This window comes from Leuresthes tenuis, unplaced genomic scaffold, assembly GCF_036924035.1.
Source record: "Leuresthes tenuis unplaced genomic scaffold, fLeuTen1.0.hap1 SCAF_2, whole genome shotgun sequence".
Taxonomy (NCBI): Eukaryota; Metazoa; Chordata; class Actinopteri; order Atheriniformes; family Atherinopsidae; genus Leuresthes; species Leuresthes tenuis.
In genome coordinates, this window is record NW_027325356.1 from 34,432,387 (window position 1) to 34,457,722 (window position 25,336).

The 25,336-nt window shown below is 39.8% G+C and overlaps 1 protein-coding gene across 3 annotated transcripts in view; it reads left to right on the plus strand.

Moving 5' to 3' along the window:
* Positions 1 to 25,336, plus strand: part of znf536 (zinc finger protein 536) — a 189,328-nt gene that overhangs the window by 93,001 nt on the left and 70,991 nt on the right. For 2 of the 3 annotated variants that reach the window (XM_072380978.1, XM_072380979.1), the window contains one exon: positions 9,836 to 12,132. In XM_072380978.1, coding sequence (XP_072237079.1) covers positions 9,837 to 12,132 — 2,296 coding nt within the window. In that variant the 5' untranslated portion in view covers position 9,836. Of the gene's footprint in view, positions 1 to 7,319; positions 7,482 to 9,835; positions 12,133 to 25,336 lie in introns of those variants that run through there. The other variant, XM_072380980.1, reaches the window with a different exon arrangement.

Consider the following 25,336-nt stretch of genomic DNA (forward strand, 5'->3'; position numbering starts at 1 on the left):
ATCTGTATATATTTGTATGTGTAAACTGATTTAAATCGCTCTTTGAGCCCTGCAGAATGGCGCTTTAAATGTTAAATGGGGGTTGAAGCCTGCCTGAACTAATTTGTAGGGCTTTGCACCATGTTGACATTTAAATGTGATAAGAATAGCAAACTGTACCGCCGACCTATTTTGAAGATGCTTTTGGAATACATTCACATCAGCTGTGGCCTATAATTAATAAAAAAAGACAGGCCTCCCTTGCTCTAGATTTGATTATAATACAACCTTATAAACACACCAGGGATAGATGAGAGGAGACAAAGAAAAAGAACTGGGGTAGGGAATAAAAGAGAGAAATAACAGGAATAAAAACAAGAGAAATGATGGAGCTAGGAATTAAGAGGGAGGTGGATTGCGAACACCTGGTCTTTGAGGCAGATTGCGTTGGCTGGCTGCTGTGCTATCACATTACTCTGATCCTGCCTCTCTTGTTTGTCAGAGAATTGAAAGAGAGAGAGAGAGAGAGTAGGTGGGGTGGTGGGGTCTAAAAAATCAGCATGCAAATAACACCACATTGTTAACTTAATCAGATGCAGGGGGAGAAAATATGGAGAGCGATGGAAGGAGCATGGTGAAGCTGCAGGGAGATGGGGGGCTGTGGTAGAGAGGTGAGGCAGAGAGGGTTTTGAGATGATGGGAGACTGTGGAGGGCACAGAGATTATTATCACCCACACCCCGGCTCCACCTCTTACCAGGGCCTACATCCCACAGCCTGAGGCTGCTCCGGAACTCATGTAGGATTGTGTTTGTGCGAGGACAGAACCTGAGGCAAACTGCTTCAGCACTGCTTCAAAAGGCAGGCACAACAGTTAGCAACTGGCTACAATGCTAGTGTGTTGTACCAAGATTGTCTTCTCCTAATGTTAAGCTATTTCAGTCATTAACAATAAAAGCTGCAAAGTCCAAGTAACCCCCAAGCAACAACACTGAAAATAATGTGCTGTATATCTAATAAATAAAAATAACCATTTCCTGATAAGCTCAGCTGATTAGAATTTAACTATATAAAAGCAGTCTTACAAGTTAAGCAGATAGAACACCATTTAGCATGTACCTGAGTATATTTGTGTGTTGTGAAAAAGTTACTTGAAAGTCTTCTCCATATAACTTTTAACATATGAAAGTAGTTTATGTGTTCATAATTTCTACAACAGAAAAGATTTTGACATTATTATCTGCCTTAATAAACTTACCCCATCATCAAGGCACGTCAACACAAATATGTTAATGCTTTTTAATATGAGAGTTCACTGTTGTCTTTATTGTAAAAGTTGAGTTGGTGACAGTGTTAAAAGGTCAGGAAGGGGAGAGAAGAATGAGGAAAATGCAGTGTTGGCCAGGACATGTAGCTCCAAGTTCAGGCTCTAGTGTAGACAGATGAGAGGAATCCTGGGACACACTCCGATACCTTTGGAGACTGACATGCAAACACCACACTTTGCAAGGATTTTTACTGCTTATACAGAATAAATGTATTTGACATAAAAACTTGATTTTAGTCAAGGTTTATTTCAAAAGCTTTTCCTTAGGGTTAGCTATTATATATATTATATAATATTTTATTATATTCTTTCCACTGTAAAGCTGTGATTCACTACCTTCTGTCTGAACCTTTTTAGTCAACTCTTTCATTTATACTTATAAAATGTCAGTTAATAATCTCAACTGTTGAAATTGCTGTTAGTTGTCAACCTCTACTGTTACTTTCAACAATATTCCATTCAGGATTAACCTTTCAGTTTACTGTTTTTTGCTGTTTTCACATTAGCTGAGGTTATGCTGGTACCCCTTGATAATCACAGAAGTGCTCCATATTGGAAAGCTATAAAGGACTTGTCTTTGAAGTTCAGTATTGGTAAAATATTTGAACACTCAAAGACAAACATGTTGGAGTCAGATAAGTGTATGCTTAGACTGTATGAAGAAGAAGAAAACTGTTATTGATCAAAAACAATTGGTCACTTAGTTTTTGTCCCCTAAAAAGGTGTTACTCAGTGTAAGGTTGTACTAAAAGGCACTTTAAGGCATTTGCTTGACATATCTCTGTTGTGTAGGCTACATGTTGTCTCTTCCAGGTGCCGCTTGTCTGTCAGTTGGTTTGTTAGCAAGATTACGTGAACTACTTAGTTGGAGTTTCATGTAGAGAAGTGAGGTATGGGATAAAATATTAGTGCAAACTAACGAATCAAGCTAGCCCGCAAGTGCTAGTATTAGCTGCCTATATATTTTGGTCCATGGACAGTTTGTATCAGTGCTCTTCCTGAGCCTCACTCTCTTGACAAAAGCCTTAGAAGCGGTAGTTCCCTTACCAGTGGGTGAAGTTGCAGCGCATACAACTTCCTCTACACACTTTGTGATACTAATATAGGATAGATTTATACTATGCTTAGGTCTCATGTGCATCTGCTTTTTGTCTTTGTGTGTGTACTGTATAACAGTGTGTTTTGTTCATAGTCCAGTTAACAGAATAGTCCCAAGTTTTACCCAACTTCCTACTCTAATCACTACTGCTTTTGACTCAGTCACTGGCACCAATGTAAGTTTAAGGCAAGTTTATTTGTAAACAGCACTTCTCTGGCATGTCTAATCTTCTTTCACTCTTTTTGTTGTCATCAGTCTTTTTTTATTTCTTCTGTAAACCTTTTCATCTCTCTCCACTCCCCTAACCCCATCTCTAATCTTAAGAGAAGTCTGATAGATAAACATGCTCTCTTATGTCCCTGAGGCCCTCCACCCTCTCCCAAGAACACACCCTTCTGAAGCACTTCCTCTACAACAATTAGTGTGTAATAAATACACCCCAGCCTTAAAGTAGAAATTCTTTCTCGCTCTCACTCTCTTTCCTTTCATATTAAGTGCTACGTTAGATCACTGTACATATCTAGTTTTGAAGTAAAACGAGAGAGAGCTACTTGCAACTTTTCTCTAATTACCCAGTCACACTAAAAGTATGTGAGAACAATAGCACTTATAAGGCTACAAAGATATATTGTAACATATGCAGATAATCACAAGCATTTCCACTCAAGTCTCAGCTTCCTGATGGCTTTGATAAGATTTGTTTGCTTTCTTAAACAGGAAATGTACCGCTTAAAGAAAAAAGACAGCATGGTTGCAGGGTAAGCTGAAGTTCTACCAAGAGAGTTGAAGTTTCTTTCAAACTCATCTGATTAACACAAAAGAAAAGAGAAATGGGAGAGAAGAAAGATAGAAAGGGGGAGTTTGTCAAAGTGATGGAATAAAGAGAGATTTAACATATTAGAAAGACATGCAGGAGTTTCAATATTTAAAAATCCCATTTGCTTCGACAGTAAAGCTTTTTCATTCAAGAGCATATGGCAGCAGTAGGATACCTGTATCCTGTCTCTCTTTCATCTCCCTCAAAGAAAAAGGAGGAGATATTTTCAAACCGATATTCAGACAATGAAGAATCATTCAATTATCGGCAGCATGATTTAAAATAATTACCTCACTCTTTTCCTGTAATGAGTCCTACTAATTAGCCATAATACTTTTGTTTTAGCTGAAAAAAAAGAATAAGTTCCAAACTCCCAACAGCAGAAAATCTATAAAAAGATGTTCTATGCTGAAGCAGTGCTCATTCTGTTTGTAAACAAATGCACATACACGACTCTTAACTGCAGATTCATATAGCTTGTAGACATAAGTTACCTCTCAGCATATGCACACACAGCACATAGTAAATGGTGCTAAAAAGATCCTTCTTCTCTTAATTAGCTGGGTAACAATTAAAGTCTCCTCTTTGTAAATTGAACCTTTGTCTCCCATGCCTCCTTAGCTGGATTTCAGCACCTGTCACAACAACCCCTCCCTTTAGCACCACCTCTACCACTGCTACACACCCACAACTATTACCTTCATAGCTACCCCCTCCTCAACTGGAGTCATTATGCAAAACTCTAACAGAAAGCGCCCAGCATGGGTGGAAGAAAACAGCAATTATTTCTGATATTCTGCAATCTAGGGTGTATTGACATTCATTTACTTTCTTCTTTTCTCTGTTTATGTCTTTCCTCTCCCAATCACCTGAAAATCAGAGTGACACTGAACTGGACTTTGAATCTAGTAAACCCTCACTTGTTGCCCCAAAATATGACCCACAGATTTCTTTGCGTGTATGTGTGTGTGTTGCTGTTTGCAGCATTGACATGCAGCACAAAGTGGCCAGTGATGTAAGCTATGACAAAAACACTGTGGTCATTGTCTCTCTGGCCTCTTTTTTTCCCATAGTCTAACCATGCGTGAGTGCTCTACACTGCAATGCTTGTTGTCTAATACAGACAGACACAGAATGGTACCCTGTTTCTCTGACAGATTTTAGTGAATAAAAGAACTTTGTCACTAGAAAAAAGTAGACCAAATCACACAGGTACATTACAAAACATAGGAGCATATTTTGAGTATGAGTTGAGTACAGATTTGACAAAAGCAAAATAAGAGTCATAAGAGTTGTAGAAATACAACTCAAATGAATAGATGCAATAAAGGAACAGGAGAGTGGCAATAACACTAAATTGATTGATAGTAAGAAAATAAACAATGGTGGCAGAACACTACATACAGTCCAGTGTAAAATGCATTTGCTCTTATTATTATGTCATATACCATATTTTTTTATTTAATTTATGTATTGGTTATTTCTCCCATTACTCCCCTTTACTGAGACAGGCCTCTTAACAAATGTTTGACACTGTTAATCCTGCACTCATTGCTCTGCTTTATTCACTGCTGCAGGGGTCTGACATGCCACTGTGACCTCTATTGTAGCACACTCAGGAGGGGAGAGGTGTTCACAGATGTACACTCACGCACACACCCTCACATACACACATACTGACAGAGACATCTGCAGGTCATCATCATCATAGTGGGAATAGTACCAGGGATGGTTATCATAAAGGAAAGCTTTGAGCTCCCGGCTGTCTTGGGAAGATGATTTGGCTAGCCTGTAACAATGAACTGTGGGAATCCGCTTGTCCTGCATTGATCTTCCTCCCATGGCATCCCCTGCAAGGCTGTCAGAACGACGGACGGATAAAAAGACCCACAACATTTTTCTTTCTGTCCCTATCGCTCCCTCCCGGTGTCTTTCTTTTCTTGTTGTCAGGAGGGCTCCTACTGATCAGTGGGGATGAGCTGAAAGTTGAACTACCTGTTGACAGGACCTCTTAAACAGCCGTCAATGATACATTGTTCAAGAGAAAGAAGGAAAAGCAGAGCCTCTTGCTCATTCATACTTGTCACAGATCTATTGAGACTGTGCTCTCATCAAATCCTTGCTGCCTTTCTGTTATTTTTCAGTATTCAAGTTGAACTGTGGTTATGATATATATTTTAACTATATACTATATTTAGCATTTTTTTATTGGTGGATATTCTTTGTTTACGTGAAGAAAAAGAAATGTTTCACTTTCATGTGTTTCATTGTTTAGGAATGTGTCAGGATTTACAAGCCACAAATTAGACTATAAGGCTAGAATTATACTAATTTCTGCATGGACCTCTTCTTACTATACTACTTTCTGATACTACTTTTAAGTAGATTTGGAAAACATGTTCCGTGCATTGGTAGTAAATCTGAGAAGTGTTTATTTTTTTTCAATGTCTTTTTTTGTTTGTTTTGATTGGTACCCTTGTAACGTCACATTAATCTAAATGGCACAAGAAAGTCTGCACATAACATCACATACACAATGTTTATGTAATTTATATAACTTTGACAGTGGCTGACCATTGCTTTCTTGCAGACTGCAAAAGCATAACAATAGTATTAGAATGTGGTTGGTATCCATGTTTCTGACCTGTCTGTTATAACTAAAGGTTTTTCAGGCCACTATACACAAAAAAAATCATTTATAAAAAAAGGACACACACTTTAATATTTTTCACATTTTACTGTACTTGTGTGCTTTTAAATGTTCACTGACAAAGTTTGCCTTTTATTTGAAGCACAGTCTAGTTTGAAGCTCCAAATCCTTTTGATAGTGAAGTGTTATGATTTTTTTATGAAAGGGCTCAAGACACTGGATGGAGTTCGAGTTAAATTTAACATGTGGTGTGTCACTGTTTTCCATCTGAGGCTAAGTGCAGAGTGTTTGCATCTCATTACACAAGGCAATAATGGAGTGAAGTCCAAGTGTGAGAGAGAGGGAGGAAAACAAGGCAGCTTTTTTTCTACTGGATTAATTAGACATCTTGCAAAGACCAACTGCAATAGAAGAAAACACAATCCAGGAAGAAACTAATATCTGTTGTGATCTACCTACCAAAGCCCAAACTTTAACTAAACTATCTTTTGCCAAGAGGTAATTGATCTTTGAAAAGATGAAGAAAATCTGCTTGTACTCTGAAAACACACTTACAGCCTTTTAATTAATCTCAATGTCCCTGGCACTTGTCTAATCAGTTAATATTTAGCATTCTAATCTCAGCACATGTAACATATGGTAAATACCCATTTTGTCCCTTCAACATCAGAGTGCTATAGTGGAAACCCCCCTGTGCCATTAATGATTTGGTGCAAAAATGATTGAATTCAGCATATTGTGTTAAATGATTGATTTGTTTAATGCTATGAATTTGTTCATGAGGACTTAATGAGGAATTGCATTGTGATAAGTTGATGGGATTTGTGTCGATAAATGTCAAAATAACAAAGTAAAGTCTAACTAATGGCATTTCGATCTTTTTTTACCCCCACCCCCACCCATCTTTGTCTTAAATGTCAGGGAAAAGTTTTATCACAAACTCCAGCTTGACAGCAAATTCAAGAAGTACGTTGAAGAGGATGTTTTTCATTCTTTATTTTAATATGAATATATAATAGGTAACAATTCCTAATATTGAAACTGCCTTTTATGTGCAATAATTCATATGGTTAGAATTAGAGAGGAGCACAGTTAAATCCCATATGCATTTATGATGCATGCCGCCATTGATAAGACAGAAATGAACTGAGCACATTTAAATGGTGACTGAAATACACTTCCATTGTGTTACAGATACCACTTATAATTAAGCTGAGGATTGAAGAAAAACCTAGTGAAATCACTTTCTTTGCATGTATAAATGTGCAGAGGATTTGGTGTGTTTATGGGTGCATGTGGTGCTTTGCTGAATATTAAACCACAAACTATAAAGACAACAACTGAACAAAACACATCGTGAGAAAATGCTAAAGGAAGTCTTTGTGGTTTTAGAGGTATCAGAGGAGCCAATAGTTTTAATGAGGCAGCATTGCTGCACATGCCAGGAAATGATAAGGTTATACAGGTTAGAATAACGGCAGACAGATACTGTACCAGTAAAAAAAGTACAGAGTGCATTGGTTTTGTAAACACAAAGCTACTCGGCAGTACCAGAGAAAATGAGATATATTCGGTGCAAAGGGGCTACAGGTCTTTCCTTAATATGACCGGTAAGCATGAAAAAAAAATTAAAAGAAAGCCTTAATCCTTTAAAAACATGATCCTATTTTATCAATTTTGCTCTACAGAGTGGTCTTTATGTGTGATGGATATTGTGCCTGAACCTAACAGTCAGGATATGGTCAGAATAGAATGAGAGTGTTGGGTAAGTTGCAACATACTCAGTGTGTCTTTTAGAGGGCATTCGCATATTGAATTATTGTCTGTAGTCAAAGGGTTGTGTTGGAGTATGTGTCTGACTATGTGTCTATGCGTTCCTACTTGCACACCACCCTCAAATTCCCCTGCATGTGTGTGTTGATGTGAGCAGTGGGGGGATGTCACATAAGAAATGTCCTTTTTAATCAGGGGAAAAAATATAAAATGACTCGGGAGCAAGGCAAGCATATTAATGTGCCTCATTTGCATATGCTCGTCAGCCAGGATACGTTTGTAAAAAACACAAACTGGATTTGTCAGTTCATTTCACATTATTCCATTGTCTATCTGCCTTTGTTATATGTTAAAGATAAAGGCAGAAATCAAATTGAAGAAAAGGGCAAGCTGCTATCTCCCCAAATGAGCAACAGCTCATCAACCTAGTTTAAATCACAGATTCTATTCCAAAAGGCAGACGCTTTGTAAAAAGGGCCTATTCAAATAAGGTCTTCTCCAATGTACACGACTAGCAATGGAGACTGGGGTGTCAAATAAAAACAATTTAAAATCAATTATTTAAAGACATTTTAAAGATGTCTACTATCCACAGTGCCCTGAGTACAGAAAGGTGTGAGTGTGTATATGTATTTATATATATATATACATATATATATATATCTATATATATGTGTATATATAAATGTATTCATATATGTTATTGGACTATTGATCTTCTTATTGGACGTATGAGAACACATAGGATCTGTTGTAAATTGAAGCAGGCTTTGACAGAGGCATATCTAACTGTTACATATAAGTCAGCAGAACATAGCACACCCATTATATTCTTAATGAATTCCGTTGAATTGCTTTATGATACTTGTGGGGAGAAATAAGAAGAATTCAAAGGACAGCCCACAAGTATCACATTCCTTTAAACACAAGTGGAAACTGGTCACAGTGAGTAATTCATGTCCTCAAGATAAGAATCCACCATCAACAGTGTGTTGGAGGGGCCAGTGACTACAGGAACAGACACCCCTTATGTCTGCGAACCTCCCACTGAGAGGAGAGAGGGAAAAGAGAATATTTTTCAAGTAATCAAGATGCAAAATGAACTAAGAACAATTTAGTCCAACATACTTATGTTATATATAGTAGGTGCAGAGAAAGAAAGCGAGGAGCTGAGTCTTCTATGCCCTTTGTACCCATATAGTGTACACTGAACACGCACGCATATATTTAACTTGATGCCCTGTTGATATCAAACTGGACCCTATAGATTTTAAAATGACATCACTTTTAAAGAAAAATCACTTGATGACCATACTTCTGCCAAAGCTGAATAAGAAACCTCAAACAAGTTGAGCCATACCCCAGTTGTGGAAAAATTTCCATGCAGATCAATGCAAACCATTCTGAAAAATCCAACTAATAAACAGACAAATAATGAAGTTATGGCTACGATCTGACTTCCCGCAGACTTGAACGAGTGGCCTTTTTCAACTAATATCTTTTTCCGGAAATGCATTGTCCAGTGCATTTTTAGATGTATGTAAACCCCATCAGTACAACCAGCTATTGTTTCAACTCACATTTTCTCCATCCTGGATACTGACTCTGAAAGAGTCAGAAAAAAAGAAGAGGGCAGTTAGAGAGAGGATTCAGGAAATAGAAAGGTGCAGAGGGAGAACAAAGAGATTTATATCAAATGTAATACGGCTCTTGAATGAAATATTGTGACACAACAATGTTGTGTTTACTGGAGTATCCCCTTGGTTTTATGTAAATACCATAATTCTAGTATTGAAGAGGCTTACCGACGATGCAGTTGCTCCATTTCATTAACGCATGTAATTGGAGGAATTTTGATAGGATAGGCACAAGTAGCTTGATTATACTTGACTTGCGGTGTTTGCAGAGTTATTATTTTATCCAAAGTGGTTTTACATTTAGAAAAAGTTTGAACTTTTTTAAGGTGTCATAGCAGTCTCCCAGGCCCTTCGTACTGAAGATTGTTTTTGTGCATCAAACACAATGAATAATATTTGAACAGGGTGACATATCAAAAGTTTTGTTTCCCATTGTTTAGTCAAATATTTGTCATGAACATGTAGGTGAATAACCAGAATACACAATGACAATATTTCTAAGTATTGCTCAACAACTGAATGATTTCTAAAATGTTACCTTTTTGATTCTACAGGATGGAGGACTCTAGTTTATGTCTTGGTGTATCATCAGCGGTGCCTGACACTGATGCTCATCTCAGCAGTGCAGTGTTAAATGGCCGTTATCCTATCAGTCAGAAGCTTCACCAGCTTACTGCCCAGCTAGGACACGCCTTTCCCGACATACACCGCCCACAACAGATTCCTGAAGAGAAGGCTGCGACACCATTGGACGAGAAGACACACCACACAGCCCTGGCTAGTCAACCTATTAGCAGTCAGATGGCCCTGCTGGCCAATCAACTCAACCGAGACATTAATGCAGGAGCACTGAGTGGGCTGAATGGGCGTGTTGACCTGCAGCAGTTTCTCAATGGGCAGAACTTGGGCATCATGTCTCAAATGAATGATATTGAAGATGATGCTCGCAAGAATAGGAAGTATCCTTGTCCGTTGTGTGGCAAACGCTTTCGTTTTAACAGCATCCTGTCACTTCACATGCGTACACATACAGGAGAGAAGCCATTCAAGTGCCCCTATTGCGATCACAGAGCGGCTCAGAAAGGCAACTTAAAGATCCATCTCCGCACCCACAAGCTGGGAAATCTTGGTAAAGGCCGTGGTCGTGTCCGAGAGGAGAACAGGCTGCTGCATGAGTTGGAGGAGAGGGCCATCTTGAGAGATAAGCAGATGAGAGGGAGTTGCAGTCTACTTCAAACAGCTCAAACACCCCACCTGGGCCTCAACAGCAGCTCCAACACTCTTCAGCAGCAAGTAGGTTCAGCCTGTGGCCCCCCACCCCCATCTGGCCTTGCCACTCCAGACACACTTTCCCAGCCCTCTTCTTCACCCAAGCCAGCTGGCACCCAGGATGAACAGTCCCTGAATCCAACTACAGGCTTTCGTTGTACTTTCTGCAAAGGAAAATTTAAGAAGCGTGAAGAACTGGATCGTCACATCCGCATACTCCATAAGCCCTACAAATGTACTCTATGTGAGTTCGCTGCCTCCCATGAAGAGGAGCTGATAAGTCATGTAGAGAAAGCCCATATCACAGCTGAAACCACACAGGGCCAAGGTGGTGGAGGAGCTGGTGGCATGCAGATGGCCACAGAATTCCGCTGTGATGTGTGTGGCCAGGTGTTCAGCCAAGCCTGGTTCCTAAAAGGTCACATGCGAAAGCACAAGGACTCCTTTGAACACTGCTGCCAAATATGTGGGCGTCGCTTTAAGGAACCCTGGTTTCTGAAGAACCATATGAAGGTGCATCTGAACAAGCTGGCCATCAAGAGCAAGCCACCCCAGCCTAGTGAACAAGACATGGCTGCTGTTAATAGCATGAGCAACTTGGCTCAAGAAGCCCATGCCAACCTTTATTCTCGCTATATCTCTTGTCTTCAGGGAGGTTTTCTTTCACCAGACAAACAGGGCCTGAGTGAGCAGCACCAGATGTTAGCTAAAGCCGGAATTGTAATGAAGGAAAAAGAGATGTTAGGAAAACTGCTAGGACCAATGGCTGGAGGAATGGGTCATGGGTTGGGCGAAAATGAAAAGCGCTCACTCCTTGGTTGTCTCAATCTTGTGCCTCCACTCAAATCAAGTTGCATGGAGCGCCTCCAGGCAGCTGCAAAAGTGGCAGAGATGGACTCCCTCAATAGCTACCAAGCTTGGCAGATAATGGCTCGTGGTATGGATATGGACAGGGCTTTTATGCCTAAAGATCAGCAGCAGCACCAGCCCCATATAACTCTGGGACAAAAAGATGAGATAGGTGGTTCAGGGGCATTGGCTTCCTACTCAAAGGACAAACAAGACTACTCCATGACTGCTTCCAGTGATAGCTCCAAGCAAAAGCAGATATCTGAGACCTTGCAGGGTTCTAAGGCTTCTAGCGGAGCCATGATTCCCATGAAGGAGGATGGAAGAGGCTTTGAAAGTCATCGTGAGCTAATGCCCCACCATGGTAGTGCTGAGACTACTGGAGCCCTGCCTGGCTTAGGAGGCCCAAACAATGACTACAGCCTATCCAGTCTATCTAGCCTGAAGGAAAAGCCTTCAGAGTGTCCTGACTGTGGCAGGGTCTTCCGAACCTACCATCAAATGGTAGTCCACTCCCGAATACATGGTAAAGACAGGAGAGGCATTGATGAAGTACTTCAGCAAGGTCTGGATGAACGACGTGGCTCAGCCAGTGACCCTGAGTCCCAATCCATTAGCCGCTCCACTACCCCAGGTTCATCCAATGTGACAGAAGAGAGCGTTGCTGGAGGAGGACACTCCCAAACAGGAAGCATCCAAGATGACAGCCCACATCCTTCCTCACCATCATCAGGTAAGAGAGCAAGTTATGAAATTAAGTTTTTTATTACATACAATAAATAATGATTTTTCGTTTTATCCAGTAGTGCTGGGTTATTGTCCTACAGTACTACTTTCAGTTTTTTACTACTTTTAGTCTCCACAAAAAATCATTTTAACTGTATGGATACCTGAATATTAATATATGTCAAGACATTTGTTCAAAAGGGATAGAAAAATAAACTCAATATCAAGCAAAGCAAAGACTCAGAGCCACACATTCCTCACATAACTTACATACTTAATATCACATACCAACACACCCTCACACATCCTCACAATGAGATATGCAGTAAGATCCTACACACTCAAAAGTGTACATATTACTGTGCCAATTATATGGATCCAGGTCTGTCGCCACACAGTATGTTGTCTCACTTGCAAGTTCATGGACATGGTTACTATGTTGTATTATTGTTCCCACAGTCCTCAGTAAGCCACAATTCTAGAGAATGGATACCAAGAAGAGACCAGTTTCATAATTGCATCCTCATTTGCAAGCTAGCTTCCTAGATACCTGTGGAATAGCCGTGGACACGTAAGAAGTGTAGGGACAAACTTGTTTTAACTACAGGGATTTATACATGTCTTTAATAAACATGTTGGAGAAAACCAAACCCCTTCCCTCCTTTTTATCCAGCAAAAACAGGCCAGTTGAGGCTAGATAAGTATATGCTTAGTGGGATTAAGGGAGACACATTGCTAATAATTAAACAAGTTTTTAAAGGTAACTTTTGGTTGCTCCTCAAGGCACAATGCTGGCATTAAGAATCACTTGGAGTAATTAGGTCATGAATATGCGATAATCATTCAGTTTAAGCTAAACAAGACACTAATTAAAGATATACATATAAAGCAGGTCAAAAATTTGCCAACTACATTTGCAAAATCAACAATGTGCTCTTAAGTCTTTTGAGAAAAAAATATAAATATATATAAATATAGATCTGAGTGGCTTAGCTTAAGGCTGTAAGCAACTTAATTCCACCAGTGGAGATAAAATTGTTTATTTATTCACAGAGGCATGAAGTCCTTATCATGCCCGTGTAGTGTGATGGGTTTGAACATGGGACAGGCTATGTTTATTTTAATCTAAGAAATAATAACAGACAACCCCCCACCCCAATTAGGAATTAATGAAAATGAGAGTGAGATAAAAACCTATTTTCTTTATAGAGACTATTAAACATAACACTTTCTCAACAGGGTGGGGTGTAGCGGATGTAATTATCTTCTGAATTTTAATGCTTAAGTTTTTTTTCTCTGTATCCCCACCCCACACCCCCACCTCATCCTTCTCCATCTTATCATCTCCTACTCTCTATTCTGATTTAAGCATCTCAGATCAGATGGGTAGAGCTTGTTGCATTCCAACAATCCAAAAACTTAAGGAGCACTGTCGTCTTTATCCAAAATGATTTCTGATATGCTGTGTTTGAGCTTTGTGAGGTTATTTATCCAAACAGGATGTGTAACTACAACCAAAAGGACAATAGAGAAAGATAGGTTGGTACGGAAGAATAGAATAAAATGTAACAGAATAACAACAAACATGTAAATAGATAAGATCGTAAGATTTACTGAAACTACATTTAATGGTTAACAGATTTGACAGTAGTAATGTTAGTATGCTTGTTTTACCACTTCCTGTTTTTATAATCAGGAGTACTTTAGCACTTGAGTTGTTGTACCTCATGACTTACACAATGTGATTCACATTTGGAGCACAAGGACTCTCAAATTAGAAGCATTGATGTGTGAGAAATATGTGTGGAAAAAGGTGTCATACTTGTTTGTTCGTTGTGTGTATAAGTGTATTAGGGGATATAGTATATATGCATATCACTCTCTTCTGTGGTGAACAGGATGTGGCCACCCGTACCATTGTCTTTATCTTAATAACTTGTGACTCTCTCTAAATGTGTACAACTGCAAGTGTGTGTGTGCATGTGTAAGTCCGCCACCTACCCACAGTAAAACTTGAATTATAGTAATCAACAATAACATCTCAACTGTGAAAGAAGGTCAACTCTGGCACTTTTGTCTTTGAGGTGCCACTTGTTTAAAAGCAATAAAGAAAAAAGAAAAAAGAAAAATTGTAAAAAAAAGACCAGGAAAAAAGGCCTTTGTCATTGATGTCCTTTCTAATGTCCTTCCTTCCTATTTAAATACAGCTCTAGCTAACCTGTTGCATATATTATATTCAGTTTAGATATCTGTTTTATTTTTTAAAAAGAAACAAAGACATAATTACATGTCTGCTCATCAGTAGCTAATTTTTATTTGGTTATCATTGAAATAGATTTCTGTTTTTCCCTGTAATGATCAGGCTTTAAAGAAGCTGTACTGTGAAAACACTGAAAGTGAGTTGAGTAGACATCAAAGAATGGCTAAGCAACAGGTACAACTGAGTTTAACACAAGTTATTGTCTCCAAAAGGGCCTGGTGCCAAAGACAAGATACCCTCTTCTTACACATTCATAGAAACCACCAAAAAAAATTCTCATTTTGCATATTAGCACTCTCCCATTTTGCACAACATATCTAAATCTGTTTAAAATTGACTTTGCAGCATTCATGTAAAGCTTAAAGCGGAATTAGTCCTCCATGTATGTTATTCCACAACCTTCCCACTAACCCTAAACCCCAATCCCACTTCATTGCTCCTGGCCATAAAATACTTGATACACTCCCTCTGGCTCCTTGCTGCTCTATCTCTCTCTGGAGAATCCCCTATGTCTACGTTTTCTTTTGCGTTTTAACATGGCAGGGATTAGCCTACATATCCCTGGTCTTACCACGGCTCAAAGAAACAGGCAAAATGCTTGCTCCATACAAATTGAAATTGGATTTGCCAACTTGACGCCTTAGGTTATGAAGCATGGATATTCATCTAATTGCAACAGTACAATGGGGGTGTAATTACACATGCAGACAAACTGTTACAGTGTAATTGCTGTGTCATTGAAACGGGAATAAAGTAGAGCTGAACAACATGCAGACCACTAAGAGTATAGATGATGTTCAAACTAGCAAGTCATTATCAGTGGATATTAGTCAAGATATTATTAATGATAGCAAGAGGAAACTTATGTCATAACCTGAGCAAGAATGAGTGGATCCCAAATGCAGACACAGCACACAAACTGGAGTTAATGTGAATAGTGATTTATTTACATATGTGATCTGAGAGTTCCAAGAGGGAGGGGTTAAACCTCTGTCTGGTTCTGGTCTGCAGAAAGAGAGGGACAGGTGAGTATGTCTGTAGTTCCATCCAGGCAGATAAGGCACTGGACTGGACTAGGGGATCAGAATGACAAAGAAAAGAACAGCAGTTCAATGATCAGGATCTAGGCGTTCCTGAAACAAAGCAAGATAAACACGGTCAGGCAGGAAGCTTGGAATTAATCTGAAATGGCCAATGTTCACCATAGCATTGACGGATGATCTGGTGTTGAACTGCTGCCAGCTTCAGCCAGATAAAGCCCAACATTGACTAGCTCATGTTCTGTAGGTGCAATGGGCAGCCAATGAGAATTGAATTTCCATGACAGCAGACCAAAAATCCAAAATCTCTTTAACAGTGTAGATGGGATCCACAATACAAGGTGGTGGTGGAGGATCCAAATTAGGGCACGAGAGGAAACAAGTTTGATCTGGAAGACATGGAATGTGGAATGAATTTTCATATTGGGCGGTAACCTCAATCGGATAGCTGATGGGTTAATGATTCGATTCACTTCAAAGGGGCACAGAAAATTGGGAGCAAGTTTCTTAGATGTAGTCTTCAATGGGATGTTGAGTGTCAAACTTTTTGTCCAGGAGAGTATTGCGGTGCAGATGTCCGATTCATGGATTTGGATTAGCTGTTTTGAGGAGGGCAGCTTGAGCCTGTTGAAGATGTCCCTGGACAGATGGCATAGTGATGTTCTCTTCTTGGGATAGAAATATATGTGTTAAGTAACATACAGAGGCCTTGAACAGGGCCTGTAGTGGAAGAAGTATGGGTGAGCATACTCGATCCAGACTAAATGGGTACTCCAGGATGAAGGGTTTGTGGAAGCTAGACAGCACAAAAAGGACTTCAACTCTTGGTGAAGATGTTCCATTTGTCCACTGGATTGAGGGTGATACCCAGATATCAGACTGACCCCAGCCCTCAAAGCCTGACAGAAGGACTTCCATACTTGAGAAACTGATTGGGGTCCACGATCAGGACCCCAATGGAGGTCCCATGGAGGAATCCCATGGAGGAAAAACACATGCTGGACTAGGAGTTTACCAGTTTCAGAAGCTAAAGGCAACTTAGGCAAGACTACAAAATGAGCTACTTTAGAGAACCTATCTACTACAGTCAAAATTACAGAAATACCTTCAGACCAAGGCAGACCAGAAACAAAATCCAAGGCAATGTGGGACCAGGGAACCAAGCTGATGTTGGCAAGGGTTGCAAAAGCTGTGCAGGTGATCGAGAGCTGTACTTATTACTGCAACAGACCACACTGGCTCAAATGTACTCCCCGATGTGCTTCACCAGAGTGGGCTACCAAAAGGAGCGTCTAAGCAGCTCAATAGTAAAGTTTCTGCCTAGGTGACAGGAAAACCTGGCAGTATGGGTCCAACGGATTACCTGGGAGTAGACAGCAGAGGGAACGTACAAGCGGTTGGGTGGTCCGGAACCAGGGTCAGGTTCTCCTTCCAGGGCTTCTTGCACAGTCTGTTTGATCTCCAGGGAACACTTTGTTATGACACAGGAGGCAGGAAGGCCACAGGAGCCATCAGATTAAGAGCTCTGCAACTCAGCAGAAAGCTGTTAGGACAAGACATCAGGTTTTATGTTTCTGGACCCGGGATGGTAGGTAGTAAATTTTCAAAATTTAATCAACCAAAGAAAAGGAACCACCTTGGCTGTCAAGAATCCAACCTTTTAGTGCTCTGCATATAGGCAAAATTATTGTGGTCTGTTGTTCAGTGCTTTCCAGCCAATGCCTCCATTTTTCCAATGCCAGTTTTATAGCAAGTGGCTCTCTATTTTTCACTTTGTAGTTCCTTTCACAGTGGGTCAATCGACGTAAAAAGAAAAGACATTAATCAAGATCTTGAATGGACGGATGTAGTTTACACTCGGTGTCGCAACGTTGAGAGAGAATGGCTCCTACTGCTGTGTCAGAAGCATCCATTTCGACAACAAACTGTTTAAGAGGGTCTGGCTGGCAGCTTCAGGAATGTCAACATCCTGGAAACAGAGGTCAGATTAGTCAAGGACGTAGCAATCCTATTATAGTTCTTGATGAAGTGTCTGTAAAAGTTAGTGAAGCTGAGAAACTGTTGCAGCTACTTGTGAGAGGTGAGAGTGGGCCATTCGGTAACCACTTCAACCCTATCCAGTTCAGTCTTCACCTGCGTATTCTCAAACACATAGCCAAGGAAGGAAACAGTCTTAGAAAAAAAAAGAAGATATTTCTCAGCTTTCACAAATAACAAACTTTCAAGGAGGTGATGTAGTACCTTGCAGACATTGATGTGATGGTCCTGAAGGTTATGGGAGTAAATCACGATTTTGTTAAGATGATTAAAAATGAAGACGTTCAGGAAATCTCCAAGGATACCATTGATAAGGACCTGGAAGAGAGGCGGTTGGTCAGGCCGAACAGCATCACTTGGTATTCAAAGTGAAAATACTCCATGAGTCTATTCTGCCCTCAGACCAGTTTTTATGTGGATTATGGTGACAAAACCAGGGAAGTAATTTCTCCACCGGAATGTAGAGCTGTTAACCAGGCCGTCATCGATCAAATTCTGCTCTGCCTCTGAATCAACTAGAGCCTGGATGGGAAAATCAATCTACCAGTGCCTCCACTATTACTGGTAAGTCCGTACATTTGGCTGTATTGGGCAGGACACAGCGTAATAACCCGGCTGGCCAAAATACATGCACACATCCATATCGTGCCTTCTTTGCTTTTCCTCAGGAGTCAATTCAGCTCGAGCTATCTGCATTGGCTCCTCTGGATCATCACTCGGATCACGGGACATTCTAATTTGTCTTTTATTCTTTCGTTTAATAATGGTAGAATGCAGCTGAGAGGCCCTTATACTCCCACCCCGCTTCTGCAGCAAGAATGCAGAATTCTACCACATACTCCAAAACCGATCACATCCCCTGTTTTATGGTCATAAGACATCTAGCTGCTTCGGTATCCTTCAAAGAGAGGTCAAAAACTTGTCTTAAGTGGCCAATGAACAAGTAATTTTTTTAAGAATAAAAGCTGTCTGGATTAAAGGTAAGATTCAGCCCACCAGAGTGCCTTTTCACTGAGAAGGCAAATTTTGGAATAGTTATCCAGGAAGGTTTTTGAGAACTGAAAGAGGATATCACACTGGATAAGAAATCCATCATAGCGATTGGGTTCACAGCTGGTTTGTGGAGATTCTGAACTGGTGAGGGAACAGGCTCCAGAGGCTGGTTGATTTGCTGAAACTGGGGGAGACAAATGAGAATGAATGTTCTGAATGGTCTCTTTCATAAGCTCAATGCATGCATTAGTGGAACGAATCTACTGTTCTACCGCTACAGTGAGTATTTGCTCATGTTGTCCTAATATAACCACTTGTTTTGACAGGACGCTACTGACTGTAGCTGGGTCTGTGGGGATCCATGATGTGGCCAGATTGTTCTGTCATAACCCAAGCAAGAATGAGTGGATCCCCAATGCAGACACAGCACACAGACTTAATGTGAATAATGATTTACTTACACAAGTGATCTGAGAGTTCCAAGGGGGAGCGGATAAACCGCTGTCTGGTTCTGGTCTGCAAAAAGACAGGAACAGGTGAGTATGTCTGTAGTTTGACCCAGGGTGATAAGGCATGGTTATAGTGTGTTCCTACTTTGTCTGGGAAGGTTGAAACTCTGGGGGAATGTCATGAGGAGACAGACTGGAAATCCAGAAAGTAGTCCAGGCTAGGGTGGAGAATGGGTAGGTTATTTAGGGAGGCCACGTTGAATTAACTAAGAGAGGATCTGCTGGAGCGTCTCCCAAGGGCAGGTTTGGTGACTGAAGATGGACAGGGTGAAAGCTTTGGAATAATCTCAAAGAGAAATGGCCAATGTTCACCATTGCATTGACGGGCGATCTGGCATTGAACTGCTGCCAGCTCCAGCCGGATAAAGCCCAACACTGAAATTGCCTCATGCTCTGCAGGTGAAATGAGTTTGATTTGTGGCACTGTAAACAAAATGTATTCAACGAAAGGCTTCTGACAAGCATAAAAATGTTAAATGGACTGTACTTTTCTTGTTTAGTTGACCAGTCAAAGCACTTATGCACAACAACCACATTCATCCATTCACACACACACTGCACATCATAGTTACAATTTTACAGGCTACTCAGTGCTTTTTTCTCTATTATTCACTCACTGATGGATGTATTGTTGTAACTTGGGGTTCAGTGTCTTGTCCAAAGGCACTTCAAAACGTGGTCCGGGGAAGCCAGAATCGAACCACCAATTTTCTGATTGGCAGATAACTGTCCTTCCTCCTGAGCCACCAGCCAATTAGAAACTCCCACAAAACACAATCCTGGTATTATTTAGTGCCCCTTTGTTTGAAAATTCTTTATATAATTTAAAAATCACATCCTCCTCAAGTTCACGCCACCTCCTCTGCTTACCTTGACCTCTGAAACCCAACTGCTCCAACCTGCTAGACTAATGAAGCCAGCTTCCTGTGAAAATGTTCTGTTGTCAGGTGTGCTGAGGAGGATGTATCTTACATCTACCACCAGCCTCAGAGGATATAAGAGCCTGGAGGATAAACTATATTAAAGGGTAATATTTCAGAAAGAGTTTGAAAAAGACTGAGTATGTGCAGATTGTTTTAACAACTTGGTCCAGTTCAACGCTGGACTTGGATTTGGAAATGAGCTGAGCCAGAAAGAGGGATTAGTTCCAACTCTTGTGTCTGAACTTCAGATGAGTATGTCATAAACAATTTATCATGGTTTATTTAGTCATTAATTTTTGTTTAGCAGCTAATGCTAACAACTTCTAACGACTACAACTTCTAAGGAGTTATTGCAGTTACGTTTTGAAAGATCAAAATGATTATTGCACCACTGTTTTTTATTTTATTTAATGCTTTCTAGTAAAACAGTTTTGTTCTGTAGTTTAGACAACCTGCAGCTGGATAAGGTGTGTTTGTGGCACAACACTAGCATTTTTCTCTCTCTCTTGTTGCTACATTAAATGCAGTGTACTGTTCTCTGTGTGTTACCACTACATTGTCGGAGTGTTTCTGATTAAGATGTAGGTCATCTACTTGTAGATGTAGACCATCAAGTACACCAATTTCTGCTGTGTACATCTACAGCTTGGTCTATTACTGTGGATCAGAAAGCCTTTATTGTTTACCAGCCTGTGTCACCAATAGATTAAAGATCTAAATCTATATCTATTTATAGTGCTAGTGTGTTTTTGTTATGACTGCAGGAATAGCTTCACTATGATGCATTTACTGCATTAAATGGGATGGCCAGGATCTGATGACAAGTAACTTACATAAACACATTGTATGATACAAACTCGTGTCAGCGATTGCCAGCATGCCTTTAGCCAATGTACAAACATACATCCACTAACCTTTTGCAACATCTTGTTGTAGTCTTTATTGGTCTAACTTCTTTGGTAGCTCCTAGTAGTTAGGCGTCTGATCCAGTTCAAACTAATGTAATTCCATGGTTCTGTCAGAGAAAGTCACTTTATGTTTGGAGACTTTCTTTTAGAGTGAGTTGCAGGGGAACAAGCTCACTCAGATGCAGCTGATATCTTGACCGAAGCCTGTCTCACAATAAATTCTTTGAAATTGTTAAAAAGAGCATAATATGTCACGTTCAATGAACAGAAACAACTCTTACATCTAAACAAAAAAAGTAACCCAAACATTTAAGCAGGTGTTTAAACAAAAAATACTGAAAAAGCAAAATCTAAACTTTTTTTTTTTTTTTTTAAATGCCTAAAATCTCCTTTAAGTTATGGTTTCTTACTAAGAAAAAGACAGATTGAATTACATTTAAATTTTTATTGTGTACTACCATGCTACCATACCACCAATCGATTCAAGCAGTACTTTGAAAGGGCGCCAGTTTTCTTTGCACGTCTGTGGCACATTATATTGGTATGTTAACATTGCATGTGTTAAAAAAACAATTAATTATTTCTCTATTTTTTTTCCATTCCTTCCACTGGCGCAAATTACTTTGTCTTTGTAATTGACATCCGGTTCTCTTCTACTTCCCCCCTTGCACTATTCTTCTTTTCTCTATAATCAGAGAACTCAGTGGTTACAAAACCTGAGCTCTCTACCCCCGACTCATTTGAAGAAGTCTGGCCTGTCATATCTGTATTTTTTGTGTCACCAAACTTAAATAGACAGTCATTGTGTTACAGGCACATTCATTCCTTGAGCTGTATTTTTGTACAGTAGGTCAGGACTCTGGTGTCTGGTAAATGATAAAAGTTCTATTCAAATGCACTAATTGTCAGTGTGCTGCTCTGATTGACATGTCTCGGATAAATGCAGACTTAGTATTTTTGTACACGCTTCCACAATATAAAAGGCCAATTTATTTCTCTGTTCTCTTTTTTCTTTTCCTTTGCACAGTTCATTTGATTTTTCTCCCCTTTTTTCACTCTGCCTCTCTCCCCAACCCCATCTCTTAGACTCAATTTGTAAATATTATCCATGGTTGGAATTAGCACAGGCTTCTTAGATATTTAAAATTTTCAATTGTATTCCAACGGCTGTGTTTGATCGAGGACAGGACTACAAGACTTGGTTTGCTCCTCAGTATTCCTGTGTGGCTATCAGTAGCTAGCCTTGTCCTTATGAAACATTTATCAGCCCGTTTTATGTCTTAATGATTGCGTTAGGATTCCCTGCTTGGTTATGAGGTCAGGAAAAAAAAAAAGGACTGTTGAGATAGGGAGGAAGAGAATATATGAAAAAAAGAAATAATGGCCTAACATGGGCAATCCAGAAAAAAAGACAAGGGCAGATGACAGGGCACCACATTCCTTAGTAAACAGTATTGCATTATGCCATCCACTCTTCAACCATTCAATATTTCCTCTAGAATAAGCCTGTGCACGTACACAAGCATACACACACCTCCCCCTTCTTCTGTCTACCCCATTTCTGTTTTATACTTTTATAATTAAAAAATAATATTTATTTTACCACAACAGAAGGCTGCCTTACACTGTCAGGTAGACTGTCTGTATATTGATATTCTTAATACATTAACATGCTATCTTCTCAGGTGTCTTGTGAAAACTGAGTATGAAAAGCAAAAGAGAAGCTGACTAACAAATACAGATACTGTTTGAATGCAGACAGAAATGTAACGTCAGAGACCATGTTGGGGAAGAAACTTAAAGTAATGGGGGGCAGCCTTTAAAAAATGGAAGCAACATTGAAGAGACGGGAATTAAAACAGTCACAACTTGGGCTTGGGTGGACTTTGTTTACCTAGTCTAAACATTAAAATGCACACACAAATGCACACATTCAGAGTAAATTTGCATTTGTTCTTCTTTTAGTCAAAACTATCAAGCTAAACTGTTCATGGGTTAGAAAGTTTCTCTTCTTTGATTGTCTATGTATATTCTTAACAGAGGCTTGAAGGGATAGATGGGAGGGCAGAGTAGAATGAGTGTGAATGCCAAGTTCCTTTTCTCTCCGTCTGGTGACAGCTGTCTGACTCTGTCAATGTGGGATTCCTGTGAAATGAGGCAGGCTCTCAGTCAGGGAATGCAAATGATGGATGGCACTGGATGGCGAAGCAAGTGGCAGGATTGAGGTATGGAGTGGTTGGTGGTGGGTAAGGGGAGCTTTGTTTGAACAAGTCAACTGGGGTATGATTGGGTTTCCTCCTGTGTGTGAAAAAAAACAGAAGAATACATTGACCTTTGTCTCATGAAAAATGGTTGGCCAGGCATGTGATATAATGACTGAGGAATCTCTTGCTTGCTCTTCTTCTCTTGACTGCTTTTATTGTGTTTCTTTCTCTTCTTCTCCTTCTTTATCATTCTAACACCTCCCCCCCAAAAAACAACAAAAAAAACACACACACTTTCCTGCCCACCCCCACCCGTCTAAATTCCCACCCCCATTGACAGGCCACATAAAAAGCCTTTTGTATCAAAAAGGGACAGGGTGAAGTCTTGTGTCAGGGAGCTGACATGAGAGCAGAAAGCTACACGAAAAATTAGCTTCTTTTTTTTGCTGTATCTATCTGCTGGTCTTAAAAGAAGAGAGACATAGTAAAAGAAATAAGGGAGAGGGAAAAAGGAAAATGGGGAAAGAGGGGGAGAGAAAAAAGCAGGAGAGGAATTAGGTCCAGGGATTAAGATCTCTGAGCTTTCTTTTTTTTTTCTTTCACTCTCTCCCCCTGCCACATTCCAATTGTTCTTAAAATATTTGGCAATGTCAATTAGTAAGTGAGCAGAGCTAGCTGATGAACACAATTTTCCAGGCGACTGAGCACCCTATTGTTGTGGAGCGAACAGCAGATTTCTGAGGTCATTATCATTCCCTGTTAGCTGTGCCCAGCTGCTCTCCTCTTGGCTCCAGCCAAACTCAGCTCTCCTCTCTCCCTTTTCCCCTCACTCTTATATATCATCTCTCCCCCTCCTCCCCACTAGCCCCACCCTTCATCCCCCACTCTTCCTGTGCCACGTTCACCAGTTCAGAACTGGTCTGTAGCTGGCAACAACAGGGGGCTTTTGACAAGAGGAGGGACCGAAGGAAATGGCAGGTGGAAGGAAAGGATACGGAAATGAGATGGGTACATCTAGTGTAAAAGATTATAGGGGCATGGTAAAGACAAGTAAGTGAGGGGAAGAGGAGGAAAAAGCAGTACAGCATGGTTGTAAGCAGAATTGTATGATGGATCAGGTGGAGAATTAACAAAAAAAGTAAAAAAGCAAGCACTTGGAAGTGTAGACCATCTTAGGCTGAAAGGAGCGAAGGGGGATGTTTCCAAAAACAGTATTTTTAAGGAGGGGCTATGGACACTAGTGACATAACACTGATCAAACCTATATATGACTACAATGAATTGAGTTTCAATTGGCTTGAATTGAACTAAATTATTTAAGTGCCCTGAGATGACATTTGTTGTAATTTGGCGCTATATGAATAAAACTGAACTGAATTGAATGTGGTTTCCACTCACACATCGTATTGCATTTTACCCTTACTTAATGTAAGCAGATGGTTTAGAAGCTATAGTGATTTAAAACACTTTATCAAGAAAGCAGAGAAGCTTTGGCATAAACAATGTGACTGTAGAAACTCCTTTATTCCATTTTTCTAAAAGCAAAGACGTTATTTTCAAGGGGGACTTCAATTAAAATTAACACATAATTTATACTTATATAAAGCTTTTCTCATCAAAGAAAATCTCATGCATACATATTGTTATATGGTGTAATGACTGTGATGCAGATGGGATTTAAGATTAAAAGAAAGAAACACCTGCCTGCTTTTACAATTTCATTCCAAAGAGTGGAGTTCTCTTTCATATTGCACAAAGCATCCAGGTATCTGTATCTAAACATCCAAAGGCATCTTTCTTTTTTTGTTTAAAAAATGATGAAAGATCCCTTTGTACAAAAGTACAAAAAAAAACAAAAAAACAAAAGGAGTAGGAAGAAAATAAAATTTTTTTTTGTACTTTCCAGTTGTACATATTAATGTGTTCCCAGAGGCCTATTCATCCTCCTCCTGTACAACCTCTTTTGTATCTTACTGTATCCCCGCCACTAACTCCAATGCCACCCCCCCACCCACGGGTGCCCTCCTTCCTTCCATCCCACATACCAACATCTTTGTAACAGCAGACTTACAGATCTGGGAAAGCAGGAAACCTTAAATTTTGTATTTTGCAATTGTTTGACATACAAATTAAGTAGTACCTTTAAAAATCTGTACAGCTGGTAAAACTAACAAACTAGATTATTTTTAAGAGGGCAGTTCTATTCAAGTCCATGAACAAAGGATTAACTTTTACTTTTTTCTTTAGGCTCTGTACCGCTTCTTCCTTTCTCTTGTCTCTCTCATCCAACCTGTAGAAAGTCTGAAGAATAATGATTTTTAGATGATGCTTGGGTCC